Source organism: Misgurnus anguillicaudatus, chromosome 18 (genome assembly GCF_027580225.2).
Source record: "Misgurnus anguillicaudatus chromosome 18, ASM2758022v2, whole genome shotgun sequence".
Taxonomy (NCBI): domain Eukaryota; kingdom Metazoa; phylum Chordata; class Actinopteri; order Cypriniformes; family Cobitidae; genus Misgurnus; species Misgurnus anguillicaudatus.
In genome coordinates this window covers 20877528-20891667 of record NC_073354.2, presented here as the reverse complement: position 1 = coordinate 20891667, position 14140 = coordinate 20877528, and the positions used below count along the sequence as shown (strand labels likewise).

Below are 14140 nucleotides of genomic sequence, written 5' to 3'. Positions count from 1 at the left end.
AAACCAGCAACTGCACATTTATACTGTAATAATTTTATTTCATCTCAATTTCTGAAAGAAGAAATACCCTGATGATAACACATTTGCATAACTGTAAAAATAAGTATGATGTGATACAACCCAAATACTTGATGTGGATTCAACCAGTATGATGTCTACTGAACATTACTGAAAATCCTTTAAATATCTCAACATGACATGTGCCGTTATAGTTCATTTAAACATGAAAAACAAGGCTCAGGTTAAATGCTTAACATAAGTTTTTATAAAAAATACTTTTTAATCCAGGGCTCAGGAACTAGTTGCAGCAGGACTGGTATACAGTGCATGCAGTCTAAAGGGATTATGTGAAAAAATGTCTGTTTACATCATGGCATTCCTGTTATACACATAAGTATTCTGTAAAGGATGACCCAGCAGAAGCTCCTTCTCCTGAATTAGACTTTCCAGCAGCTCCTGTTGCCTGTGGATATGATAAACCTTCAGGAAGGCCAGCACCGTTAGACCCAGCCAGCATAACCAAGCTGACCACAAGCCAAACTGTCCAGAAACAGGGAGAATTCAGTTTTATACAGTAATATCACATTTTTGGTTCTCCAAAGAAGCCTTTGAGTCAAAGAATGAAAGAAAAAAGGGTTCTTTAAGAACCCATACAGCCTGACAAACAAGTTGTAGGAACTTTAATTTTTAAGAATTTACTTCCTGGATGTTTACCTGTGCAATGGCAAATTGGTCATAAAAGGATGAGTTGTCAACTCCAAGCTCTAAATTAGTGTCTTGCAGGTCCTCACAACTGCCAAAGAAAAATTAACTAATGTAAATAATTGAATTATTATAATCAGATTTGGTCAAAATGGTTAAAACATCTTACCTGCTTGGCATTGCCCCATTTTCAGTGATAGCATCACACCAGGAATTGAAGCCAACACTGGAAATGGTGCCCGCCACAAACACCACAAAAACCACCAGCAGGGACAAGAGCAAATTTAGGAAGGCATGGAGAGGAGAGCTACAAAGGGATACAAAAAAAGTTATTATAAGGAAAAAAGTATTTTATAAAATAGTTTTACTTTGATTGTTTGATTGATAATCTAGAAAATCTTGGTTATCTCACGTCCCTGCTGAGAAATCTAATCAATAAGAAGAAATTATAATGGTTTTAATGGAAACCATACTGGTCTCTAATGTGCTGGCTTGGTGTTGTTATTTAGCACATGTGAACCAATAGAACACCATTAAACTCAACGTGGAATGAGCACAAAACATAATACATTAAGGAATTTTGTAATAGTTTTAATAATAAGCTGATGGTTTATGATTGTACTTGGAATGATGGTCTATTAGAAACTATTAGAATGTAATTTTCTTGGCAGGGTTTTGGGATGCATAAGAGGTCACCTACTCGTCATGCGCTTTACACATGAAGAAAAGCGTCCGCCAGGCCTGTACAGCAGAGAGGATGAGCGACACGATGCCCACGAATGTGATAAAGCGACAGGATGACTCTGGTCCCCATTCCTCAACAATAAAGCGCTGCTTCCCCATCGTCATGTTCTCATTCTGCCACATTCCCTCCGTGAACAGCAGACATCTTCCCTGGAAATCATCCCCGTTTTCAGAGAGGGGCACAACGGCGATGAAACCGAAAATAAATGCTAAAAAATAAAGGATGCACTGGCCAAAGAGAAAATTATCGACGGCCATCCTCCCAGCGACTGCATTCCGCTACTGCGCATGCCCAGCTCTATGTTGAACTGTGTCTGCATTTTTGTGTGCGTGTGTGTGTGTGTAAAATCTTTACTATATCATCTATTATTTATTTATTTAAATCTGTAATTTCATCTCTCAGATAAATAATAATATTAATAAAAATGCCAGATATTTGTTGCATAAAAGTTTATTACGTAAATCTGTTTGTTTCATTTAGCCTGATAAAAACACTACAGAACACTGTAGTATACATTAACAAAGCGTGGTAGCAATATAATGTACAATTAAAATGTGCTACGATTTATGGAGAATACTACAGTAATTTTATGTGGGTTTATTTCATTGCCATTACATCATATTTGAGCTATGAATGTATCCCCTGTCTGTTCACGTTTGTTACATTTAATTATGCAATAATTATAATAATAAAGGTTAGGGGTCTAAAGATGCATATGGGTAGGTGTCATGTTCGGGGGTAAAACAGCTCCCATTATTAAAGAACAACAGACTTGTATGTATACTGTGTGTATATACAATAAGGAAAATAAGTATTTGAACACCCGCCTATTTTGCAAGTTCTCCCATTTAGAAATCATGGAGGGGTCTGAAATTGTCATCGTAGGTGCATGTCCACTGTGAGAAACATAATCTAAAAAAAATCCAGAAATCACAATATATGATATAACTATTTATTTGTATGATACAGCTGCAAATAAGTATTTGAACAACTGTCTATCAGCTAGAATTCTGACCCTCAAAGACCTGTTAGTCTGCCTTTAAAATGTCCACCTTCACTCTATTTATTATCCTAAATTAGATGCACCTGTTTGAGCACGTAAGCTACATAAAGACACCTGTCCACCCCATACAATCCGTAAGAATCCAACTACTAACATGGCCAAGACCAAAGAGCTGTCCAAAGACATTAGAGACAAAATTGTACACCTCCACAAGGCTGAAAAGGGCTACGGGGAAATTGCCAATTAAGCAGCTTGGTGAAAAAAGGTCCACTGTTGGAGAAATTATTAGAAAATGGAAGAAGCTAAACATGTCTGTCAATCTCCCTCGAACTGGGGCTCCATGCAAGATCTCACCTTGTGGGGTCTCAATGATCCTAAGAAAGGTGAGAAATCAGCCCAGAACTACACAGGAGGAGCTGGTCAATGACCTAAAAAGAACTGGGACCACCGTTTCCAAGGTTACTGTTGGTAATACACAAAGACGTCATGGTTTGAAATCATGCATGGCACGGAAAGTTCCCCTGCTTAAACCTGCACATGTCCAGGCCCGTCTTAAGTTTGCCAATGACCATTTGGATGATCCAGAGGAGTCATGTGACAAGCATATCAAGGTTCTGGGGTGGCCTAGCCAGTCTCCAGAGACCTGAACCCAATAGAGAATCTTTGGAGGGAGCTCAAAGTCCATTGTGGGCCAAAATCCCTCCTGCAGTGTGTGCAAACCTGGTGAAAAACTACAGCAAACGTTTGACCTCTGTAATTGCAAACAAAGGCTTCTGTACCAAATATTAACATTGACTTTCTCAGGTGTTCAAATACTTATTTGAAGCTGTATCATACAAATAAATAGTTAAAAAATCACAATGGCTATAGCTGTTGGATTTGCAGATGGCTTGGAGGCGTTCCATTAAATCCAGAGGATAAATGGATTAGGCGGAGGTCAAAATGAGGCCGAAGGGAAGTCACTTTAAACCTGCTTCTCCACTCATCACCGGTCTCTAACCTAAAACATGCACAAAAGAAACAAGAAAGTACCTACAACCTAAATATATGGATTATACACCCATATCAGAATATACGGGAACTCAGCAGGTAGGTCATGTGCTTTAAATTGGTGTTTTGGTTGACAACACAACAAATAAATGATTAGAAACAGTACTATTTTTATTTTACTACAAAAAATGTCCTGTGACCACTTGAACACTTTCAAAGTGTGTATGTGGTATATACCTCATACTTGATTCAATACCTAAATACAAAATGCATACTTCAATGTATAAATTAAACTTATGTTGAATATGCACATACACTGTAAAAAATACTTTGCTGCCTTGAATTTTTTGTTGAATCGACTCAGATTTACAAGTCATGACAACAGAGATGAGTTGTCACAACTTATAAAATATAGTTGAGAAAAGTCAACTTAATTTTAAAGTTATAACAACTCACCTGTAGTTATAACAACTCATCTCTAGTCAAGATAAATAATAAGTTGAAATGCCTTGTGGGTCCGGGTTGATTCGGCAAAAAGATTTGGGGCAGCAAAGTATTTTTTACAGTGTAGTTGTTAGCTATCATGTTGCATTATTAATGCATATACTATATATGAGTTTATATATACAATGTTAAATATCTGTGCCTTCTTTACATCTTCCCTATCTTGATTTAACTTGTCTGTTTTGTTGTGCAGGCCATCATCCAGGAGTGTAAAAATACCCCATGTAAGCTGCTTATGAGTCCCTATTGTCTGTCTCTTCCAGTACTCACTGTGCAGCATTTTTACCATCCTCCCCATTTGCCAGCATGTTTTATCACTCTGAAATAAAATTTACACCTGGATTTAAACATTTACTGCTTAGACAGTAAAAGTAACAGACCTTCCCATTTACGATGGCAGTCTTAAAAGTAACATTCACGAAGACGAATCGAGACAAATTGGCCCAGGTTTTATGGGTGCTGAACTGGGTGTCTGTAGTCACAGGGGTAACGCTATTCAGTCTGGGCCTGTTCCTTAAAGTGGAGATCGAGAAGCGCCGTGAGGTGATGTCAAAGGAGATCGACTCGGTGCCAAACATGCTCATCTCTGTTGGCTTGACTGCCTGTGCAATTAACTTTTTGGGGGGCACGATCTGTTACGACTGCGTGGACACCACCAAATTCCTGCGATGGAAGCTGCTGATGCTGCCTTACATCATATGCACATTCTTCTTTACCTTCTGTATCCTTGTGGGGGCCCTCATGTGTTATAGCATGCGCAATGACCTGGAAGAGTCACTGTTCCTGGGCTTGCGTGATGCCATGCGCTACTATAAAGACACTGACATGCCAGGCCGCTGTTACATTAAGCGCACAATGGACATGTTGCAGATGCAGTTTCAATGCTGTGGCAATGGAGGGTATCGGGACTGGTTTCACATACAGTGGATCAGTAAACGACATCTGGATATGACCAACAGTGAAGTGGTTGAGTAAGTCGATTTTTATACCAACAAAATGCACTTTCACAAGTGGTTGGATATTCATAAATTATTAATATAAAGAAAAGCTACGATTTTTGTGAGTGGGGTTGTATTAATGTAGCCTACCGTACATAATGTACACAGTAATTCGTCGTCATTCTCATATAAAAATATACTGTAGTATACTTTAGTATTTAGTGTTGTAAATTGTAGTATACTGTAGTATATACCATTACAGTTATTAGGCCTACTACACTTTGGTAATGTATACTGTAATGTAAACTGTAGTAAATACTTTATCTTTTATTTACTATGGTTCAAAAACACATAGTATCTAGGAATATTACTACAGTTCACTGTATAACAGTATATTTTAAAGTATACTACACTATATATGTGTGTCAGACCTTTATGGTCACAAAAAATAAATACACTGAACAAAATTATTATACAGTAAATGCAACAATTTTGTTTTCGCCCCAATTTTTCATGAGCTGAACTCAAAGATCTAAGACTTTTTAGATGTACACAAAAGGCATATTTCTCTTAAATATTGTTCACAAATCTGTCTAAATCTGTATTAGTGAGCACTTCTCATTTGCAAGAATAATCCATCCACCTCACAGGTGTGGCATATCAAGATGCTAATTATACAGCATGATTATTGCACAGGTGTGCCTTAGGCTGGCCACAATGGTAGGCCACTCTAAAATGTGCAGTTTTACTGTAGTGGGGGGATACGAAAACCAGTCAGTAGGTGTTTCTCAATGTCAAGGATACTTCCTTGGCAGGACTGGTCCTTCCAAGTCACTTCAGAGGCTAGGTGAGGCTCCTCTTTAGCATCAGAGAAAACATAAATGGAACAGGTTAGCAAGTGCATGTCTTTGCGTCAATGAAAATGTGTGCTTTCGGCGCAGCGCGCATAGGATTGTGGGTGATTTCAGAGTGCGTAGGCTAAACATATGCATCCTTTCCTGTATATGGGATATTTTTCGAACACAGGACTCTTGGTTGAAATTCCGAGGATCCTCAACATTGGAACAGTCCTTCGATGGATGTCAATGACGTAGCATCCTCGAAATTCTGGTTTCCGAGGATCCTTCCCTGACATTGAGAAACACCTATTTGGTGTGACCGCCATTTGCATCACGCAGTGCAACATATCTCCTTCGCATAAATTTGATCAGGTTGTGGCCTGTTGAATGTTGGTCCACTCCACACAACACAAGTGGATGGTTGCCAGTTATGTCTTAACTCCTTTTCTTCTTCCACTGTCTCTGATCTTGTAATACATCTTTCTTTTCTACTTCAGTCGACTACAGAGTAACGTAGAGGGGAAATATTTGATAGATGGGGTGCCCTTCAGCTGCTGTAATGTGCATTCCTCTCGACCCTGCATCCAGCATCAAATCACCAACAATTCAGCGCATTATAACTACGATTACCAGAAGGAGGAGTTGAACCTGAACCAAAAGGGTTGCAGACAGGCTCTGCTAGATCACTACACAAACATAATGCAGTCCATTGGTTTGATTGTTCTCACCATTTGGCTCTTTGAGGTAACTAAGATTGTTTTGTCACTAGATATTTCCAAAATATTGTTTATTGAAGTGGCAGTCACACCTCAACAGCCTCATCAGTTTTTCTTCCTCTTTCCTCCAGGTGTCTGTGTTGACCGGAGTGCGTTACCTTCAGACGGCCATGGAAAATGTGCTGAGGTTAGGAGATCCCGACTCAGAGTCTGATGGCTGGATTCTGGAGAACAGCATAGCCGACACAGCCCGTTATAACTTCAATATCATCAAGAACTTGGGCAAGTGCTATCAGGTGGATGATGACCCCAACATTGATGTACCAAGCACCAGTCAACGACCACAAGAGAATGTGCCTGCCAGTCAATTACCTGTGGTCAGGTAGTGCAAGAGACACTTTGGACACTGCCTTGGAGAGACAGATCAAGCTCAACAAATCTGACTCGTACTTAACAAACAGAGAAAGAAAAATATGTACACTGGAACTGCACTGGAACTTTACTGCACTGTGATTCCTGTGCCATACAAAAGAAAAATGAAAGAAATGCTTCTTAGAAAGAGAAAAGCATGTTTGGGCAGATGATTACATGATGGTAAACATGATGGTAACAAGAGTGAACAAAGATACAGTAATGGAATATATACTTATCTGTGCCTCTACACTGTAATGAAGATTATAAGATTATTTTGTGCATCCTAATAATTTAATGGCAAACACATTTTTTAGTTAATGCGAGAAGGGTTTAAACAACAGGCCTTTGTTTCATTACTGGTACTGTATTTTAATACCTTTTGAGGTCCATCAAGGATCTTTTGGTCTTTTCACCTAAACACTCACTTACTTTGTAACATTGTAGATCTGTAGTTTTACCTCTAGTAAAGGATCTTGTTTGCTTTAAAGATTTTCTGGACAACAGGACAATGTGGTCTCCGGACCTCCAAGGGCCTTGAGCTGAGAGGCTTGCATTTGCCTGCTAAAAATAAAGCATTGCAAGTGTAAAGCCGATAAATCTGAAGTTGCAATTACAAGATGTCTCTCTTACAAAAACTCTCTGGCATAAAAAGGTGTGTGGCTCCATTAAAGGCTGGTAGCCCGAGGCCTTGTTGAACCATAATGCATCCTGCTTTACTGGTCTCAGTAAATACAAAGGCTACATGTAAGGTGTTACCTCAGATTTTTTTCCCCTGCTTTGTTTACCAGCATGTGTTAAAAGCTGTGGTCATGAGCCTTTTAGAAGTGTTTACATAAAAATGTGAGAATGCCTGTGATAAAAATGATAAATTTCGACTAAATTGCCTTGGTGTCTAGACTGCATAACTAGGTTGTTCCTGTTATGTTTCTTGAGCCCTTCAAAGCGAGACAATCTTTCGTGCACAAGCAGCGCTCTAAACCAAATCCCATGACCTAAAGCAGTGGTTCCCAAACTTTTTCAGCATGCCGCCCTCCTTGTGTACGGTGCATTCCTTCGCGGCCCCCCAAAGAAAATTTGTGACAAAAAACTGTTCTAAAACTCAACATTTTAATAAAAAAAAACATTAAATTACAAAAAATCGTGCTTTTGGTTAGTAGCCTTATTTTTTTAGGTTTAATTACACAGAATTCATGATAAATTCATGTATTTCATAAAATGTCATAAAACTGGGGCTCCCCTGGCACCATCTCGCGGCCCCCAGTTTGAAAACCACTGACCTAAAGAGATGGCTCTCTAATTATCATGCAATCTATTACTGGACCAAGCATTCAATTGAAAGCGTACTCTTTATTTTGGATTAAAAAGAAAGTGAACAGTCAATAAACAAAGTAATTAAACCTGCATGTGTTGCATTGAAGTCAGTTTTCGTTCTCTTGCACTTTCGTCTGTCACCATGTGACTGTTAAAGCCACCCATCTCCTGCGTTTGTAAACTAATTCTGCTTCTCGGTTTATTTGGACTTTTAGTATTACTTCATGCCGTATCGGTAACCGAATATGTAACACGTTGAATAATTTAGTTTAGTTTACGTCAAACGCATTAAATATTGTAAAATTACACCCGGGTGACATATGTGGTTGTTCGTTAAGTTACCCCGTTAACAATTTTATTTAAAAAAAATAGTGTTAATGATGTTGGGTTATTCATTTCGTACTGAATTGTAATTTATGTAACAACCTTCACGAAAATTCTCCCTAACGTCATTTAACAGTTCAGATCGAAGCAATGTCGATATACGTAAACTACGTAAATGTTCAAGAATGCACAAGTGCGGATGTTGCGTAATCTTCGTGCGGAGGGTTTGTTATTGTTGGCGTCATGTGAACTGATTTCTCCGTTATAATTATTATTCTGTTATATTGTAGTGGACGATTTAAAACAGATCTTTATCCATATATCAGAGAATCGGGCTGTGACGTCCAAGAAGACATTTGTAAGTAACGTTAGTCGGCCTCCAGAATGTTCTGCCATTGTTCGCATTATAGGGAGAGTATTTTATAATAGATACTAGATATTTACTAATAATATTTCATGCATGCAGTTGTAAATTTTACCACATTGACGAATTCATTTTTATTTCAATAATGGTTATTAACATATGCGATGATTATGTTGATGTTCTTAGCAGGCGCAGTCTGTATGTTTACATGCGCAGTCAACGCAGGCTTTAAAATGTGTCTTGCATTGTAATCAATAAATTGTTATATCTTATGCAAATCCTTGTAATATACGTGTTATAATACTTTCTGTTGCTATTTAGCTGTCTGAAGAATGATTACTTAACCTACGCCCTTTCAGAAATAACCAATGTTTTGTTATAGGTATAGTATGTGTTTTTGGTAGATTTATTACCATTTGTATTAGCGTATGCCGTAGTTAAAGGCGTATGGTTACTGTAGTGATACCATATTTTTAAATTTAAATGTATGGTTACTATGTAACCATAGCAGTAACCATAGCTAAACTATTGGTTACTGTAGTAAACCTTTGATTATTTAGGCTTATATGACAGTAGAATTGATAAACAAAATTATATCAAATTATATCAGTCTTTACAATCCAATGGCAAGATAGACATTGATGGAATATCCTGTGTTTTTCTATATTATATACTCATGATGTCTAAATATTTTTCCTGAATGCACAGAAGCACCATTGAAACTGTGAAGATGGGTATCATCGAACTCCTGATCTGTGCACCCATCCTTGCTCTGTGTGTTTTCGGCCAAACTGCAGACATTGAAGAGCTTGCCAACAAGAATGCAGACTTTGCTACTCGGCTGTACAGCACGATATCCAGTACAAGTGATGACAATGTAGTGATTTCAACTTTAGGGGCTACTTTAGGTTTAGCCACATTAGCAGCAGGGGCTGGTGGGACCTCTCGCAATGAGCTGCTTCAGGGCATAGGTGTGGCCTCAATGGAGAAAGATGGAGAGCCAGAAAGGATTCAAACCTTACTCCAGAATCTTAGAGAGACCACCTCTCAGATCCAGGCCACCGGCCTTTTCACTAGCCAGCAAGTTGAGGCAGATTCCAGCTTCACCAGCCAGGTTAAGAAGTTTTATAATGCAGATGTTCAAAAGGTGAATTATGCTGATGTGCAAATGGCCAAAGGAAGCATCAATGATTATGTAAGAGGCAAAACGGGGGCAAAAATCAGTGAGATGGTGAAGACAGTCGACCCCCAAACCATGGCCATGCTTATAAGTGCTTCTTACTTCACAGGTGAGATACATTTGATCTTTATATTATTTCACATTGAAGTTGATGTTACTGCTATATTGGAAAATAACCCATTGAGATTCAAACATGAGCTTACACTATATATGCTTTGACCACAGTATGTGACCCTGTCTGTCTCATAATCTTTTTATGAAGTAGCATCAAAGTTTGATTTCACTTTAATTTCAATCTTTGACTTTGATGACCCTACTCAGTCAATCTTAAAGATATCACGGTTATATTTTCTCCTAATGTCCTTACATTATGTAGGATGATGTAGCAGGAAATCACAAAAAATGACTTCTTCTCTTGATCTTTTAACAGGCCGGTGGCAGCAACCCTTCAACGTTAGCAACACCCAAGAGGAGCGTTTCTATGTCAACAAGTATAGTATTGTGCAAGTGCCCATGATGTTTCGCTCAGACAAATATTACCTGGCCTACGATCCCACACTTAAGGTTGGCATTCTGAGACTGCCTTGTGAAGAGGGCATCGCCATGCTTGTCCTGCTTCCAGATGAAGATGTGGATTACACCCACATTGAAGAAGCCATATCTGGTCACGTATTTCGCGGATGGGTCACAAAGCTGAAAAAGACGTAAGTCTTTATCTGCCTTTTACCTTTTTTGGTATGTTATTTTTTGAATAACAAAATATCTGCATCAAACCAAAGTCAGATAGTTACATAGCCTGTTGAATCAAGAAGTAATTTAAAGTGAATAGTTCACCCCAAATTTATTTTTCTGTTTCGTTGTCTATTTACTCACCCTCATGTTGTTCCAAATCTGTGTTTATTGTTGTTTTAGTAACAAAACAACATTGAAACCACTAAAGGTACAGGATGAGTATTTTAGTGGCATCTAGCAGTGAGATTGCGAATTGCAATCATCCTTATTTTTGAAACGCAATGAGAAGCCAGGTAGCTGCCACAGAACAAACATGGCATCGTCTGAGATAACAAAGGGACAAAAAGCACTCTTTAGATGTGTCCATTAAGGGCTACTGTAGAATGTAAGCTCTTTAAACACCACTAATATGATCGTTATGTATATTATATTGCATTTCTGTCAAAAGATCCTTCTAAAAGTTACACAGTCACCTTTAAAATAGTACATAAAAGTTATTCATTATATTCTAAAAATGTTATACCCATACGAGAGAAACTGAGGTCAGTATTTACTTCTAATCCTCAAATATGGCAGAATACCATCAAACACCATGACATCATATACAGTACTGTAATAAAATGCATTTCATTTTAAGGTTAAAGGAATAGTCCATTTTCTTAAAAAAAAATCCAGATAATTTACTCACCACATGTCATCCAAAATGTTGATGTCTTTCTTTGTTCAGTCGAGAAGAAATTATGTTTTTTGAGGAAAACGTTGCAGGATTTTTCTCATTTTAATGGACTTTAATAGACGCCAACAATTAACATTTAACTCAACACATAACAGTTTTTTTCAACGGAGTTTCAAAGGACTATAAACAATCCCAAACGAGGCATAAGGGTCTTATCTAGCAAAACGATTGTCATTTTTGACAATGAAAATAACGAATATACACTTTTAAACCACAATTTCTTGTCTAGATCTGGTCCAGCACGACCTCACGTAAATGCGTAGTGACGTAGGTAGGTCACGTGTTACATATATAAAACGCACATTTGCGGACCATTGTAAACAATATACTGACACAAAGACATTAATTAGTATCATTCCACATACAACAACGTCGGAACGGTCCTCTTTCAACACACTTGTAAACACTGGGGCGGAGTTTCGCGCTCGTCCTCTGTGACCTCTTGACGTCATGAAGTATTGTGTGAGGTCGCGCTGACGCTTTCAGGACCGGATCTGGACGAGAAGTTGTGGTTTAAAAGTGGATATTTGTTATTTTATTGTCAAAAATGACAATCGTTTTGCTAGACACTTATGCCTCGTTTGGGATTGTTTATAGTCCTTTGAAACGCCGTTGAAAAAAACTGTTACATGTTAAGTATTAATTGTTGGTGTCTATTAAAGTCCATTAAAATGAGAAAAATCCTGCAATGTTTTCCTCAAAAAACATAATTTCTTCTCGACTGAACAAAGAAAGACATCAACATTTTGGATGACATGGTGGTGAGTAAATTATCTGGATTTTTCTTTTAAGAAAATGGACTATTCCTTTAATGATGTTTTATTAACGTAGTTTGGGAGGAGCACGTCAATTAAACCACTTAAGTACTTCCAGCTGTCTATAATCAGTAATCAACAAATACTCTAGTACCACCACTGTCCTCAATCAGTAATCATCATATATACCCAATCAGCACAAAGGCAAGCCATATATAAGTCACAGTTTAACTCTCCTAAAATCCTCTGCAGTCTTTAGAATCCCTTCACCATCCCGTCTCCTCTCACTCACCAGGTAAATTCCTAAACCGGGGGATACTCTGCGTTCGGGCCCAGTTCCGAGCTCAGAGCCCTGTCCCCGGACAGCACGCCAAATACGTTTACTAATCTATCCAACTTATTTGTAAGTGTGAACTCGTGAAACTACTCCTTTAAAACTTGAAAGGGAACAACCTGAATGTTGTATTTTTGCCTTAAAACACATGTATTTGTTGTCTGCAAACAATGTTTGTCTTTCTTTAGGAGGTTGGAGGTTCAGCTGCCCAGATTTTCATTGAAGCAGTCTTCCTCACTAAAGATGAGTCTGTCTAGCCTGGGCATTAAAGAGATCTTTGAGAGCAGTGCAGATCTGTCTGGAATAAGCAGTGCAGCAGGCCTGAAACTGTCAGAGGTATGAGACCTTTAACCCTGAGATGTTTATGATACCTAATGTACACTGTGTTGAATGAATATGCATGTGAATATTTCATTACATGTCATTCTTAATGTGTATTTCATGTCTACCCCTGACTACACAACTGAATTGAAGCATTGTCATTGAGAGCATGGCCTGATGCCATTGATGGATTAGAGTTGTTTTTATGCTAAGAGATATACAGTTCGCGAAAATGAATTTAAAATCTGTAATGTGTACACACACACACACATACATATATATACAGGTGCTGGTCATATAATTTAGAATATCATGGGATTTTCCTTAGTTGTCAGTTATAATCATCAAAATTAAAAGAAATAAACATTTAAAATATATCAGTTTGTGTGATATATGTCCATTTTATATATATATATATATATATATATAATCATGAGGTGAAATGTAAATATCATTACGCATTAAATTATTCTGCATGATGAGCAAATATACAGTACATTATGTTGATATTAGCACACTTTGACCAATGCCACATTGCTTTCAGGTAGTGCAGAGTGTTGCATTTGAGGTGGATGAAACAGGAGGCTCAGTGAGCGATGCCTCCAATAATCCCTTCATGAACCCTCTTCCTCCAAGGCTTACATTCAACCGACCATTCCTTTTTGTCGTCTACCATGAAGCCACGAAATGCATTCTCTACATGGGACGTGTCGTCGACCCAACAAAGAACTAACTACGTGTATAGAAACCAATTGTGCATGTTTATTTATATCTATACAATTATTCATGTCAGTGGTTCCCAACTAGGAGAGTGCGGTACTTGGGGAAAAAAATATAAAACTAAAATATTTAATTCAAAAGCTTCTCTGTGATCCCAGAACTGTTGAAACCCCAAATAGCAACAAGCTTACAGTAGGTGTCTTATTACATAAAGAGTCTTTTCATCAACAGTATTAAATGTTATTTATTTAAAAAAAACTTTTAAGCATGCTCATTTTAATAAAATTAATGATAATTCTCAATGATAATATGTCAAACACAAAATGAGTTACTTGGCAGAGTGTTATGTGAGTCAGTCTCAATCATCATTCACTTTCTTTGTATAGAAAAACTAAAACTGTCAACATTACTAAAAAAATTAACCCTTAGTGTTCTATGAAAGAAAGTAATAATGGTTTAAAAGTACACAAGGGTAACTACCAGATTTTTTATTTTATGGTATGTTTTTAAGG

At 37.8% G+C, this 14140-nt stretch overlaps 3 protein-coding genes across 4 annotated transcripts; 2 read left to right on the top strand and 1 right to left on the bottom strand.

Annotated features, from left to right (window-relative positions):
* Positions 1-17: 17 nt before the first annotated feature.
* On the bottom strand, positions 18-1753 carry tmem179aa (transmembrane protein 179a, genome duplicate A). The gene is made up of 4 exons (XM_055186269.2): positions 1403-1753; positions 872-1009; positions 715-793; positions 18-540 (listed from the first exon to the last, which is right to left on the bottom strand). Exons 1-4 carry the CDS (start codon positions 1702-1704, stop codon positions 364-366), a joined length of 696 nt encoding a protein of 231 aa, XP_055042244.2. The 5' UTR covers positions 1705-1753; the 3' UTR covers positions 18-363.
* Positions 1754-3407: 1654 nt separating this feature from the next.
* Positions 3408-7110, top strand: prph2lb (peripherin 2-like b). 2 transcript variants are annotated; one of them, XM_055187262.2, is made up of 4 exons: positions 3408-3539; positions 4138-4915; positions 6219-6465; positions 6569-7110. In XM_055187262.2, exons 2-4 carry the CDS (start codon positions 4338-4340, stop codon positions 6821-6823), a joined length of 1080 nt encoding a protein of 359 aa, XP_055043237.2. In that variant the 5' UTR covers positions 3408-3539; positions 4138-4337; the 3' UTR covers positions 6824-7110. The 2 variants fall into 2 exon arrangements, with proteins under 2 accessions (XP_055043237.2, XP_073712156.1); XM_073856055.1 differs by lacking the exon at positions 3408-3539 and having other exon boundaries at positions 4015-4915.
* A 1554-nt stretch (positions 7111-8664) lies between these two features.
* On the top strand, positions 8665-13917 carry serpina10a (serpin peptidase inhibitor, clade A (alpha-1 antiproteinase, antitrypsin), member 10a). Its single transcript, XM_055186008.2, has 5 exons — positions 8665-8844; positions 9559-10139; positions 10461-10734; positions 12776-12923; positions 13453-13917. Exons 2-5 carry the CDS (start codon positions 9581-9583, stop codon positions 13639-13641), a joined length of 1170 nt encoding a protein of 389 aa, XP_055041983.2. The 5' UTR covers positions 8665-8844; positions 9559-9580; the 3' UTR covers positions 13642-13917.
* Positions 13918-14140: the final 223 nt, after the last annotated feature.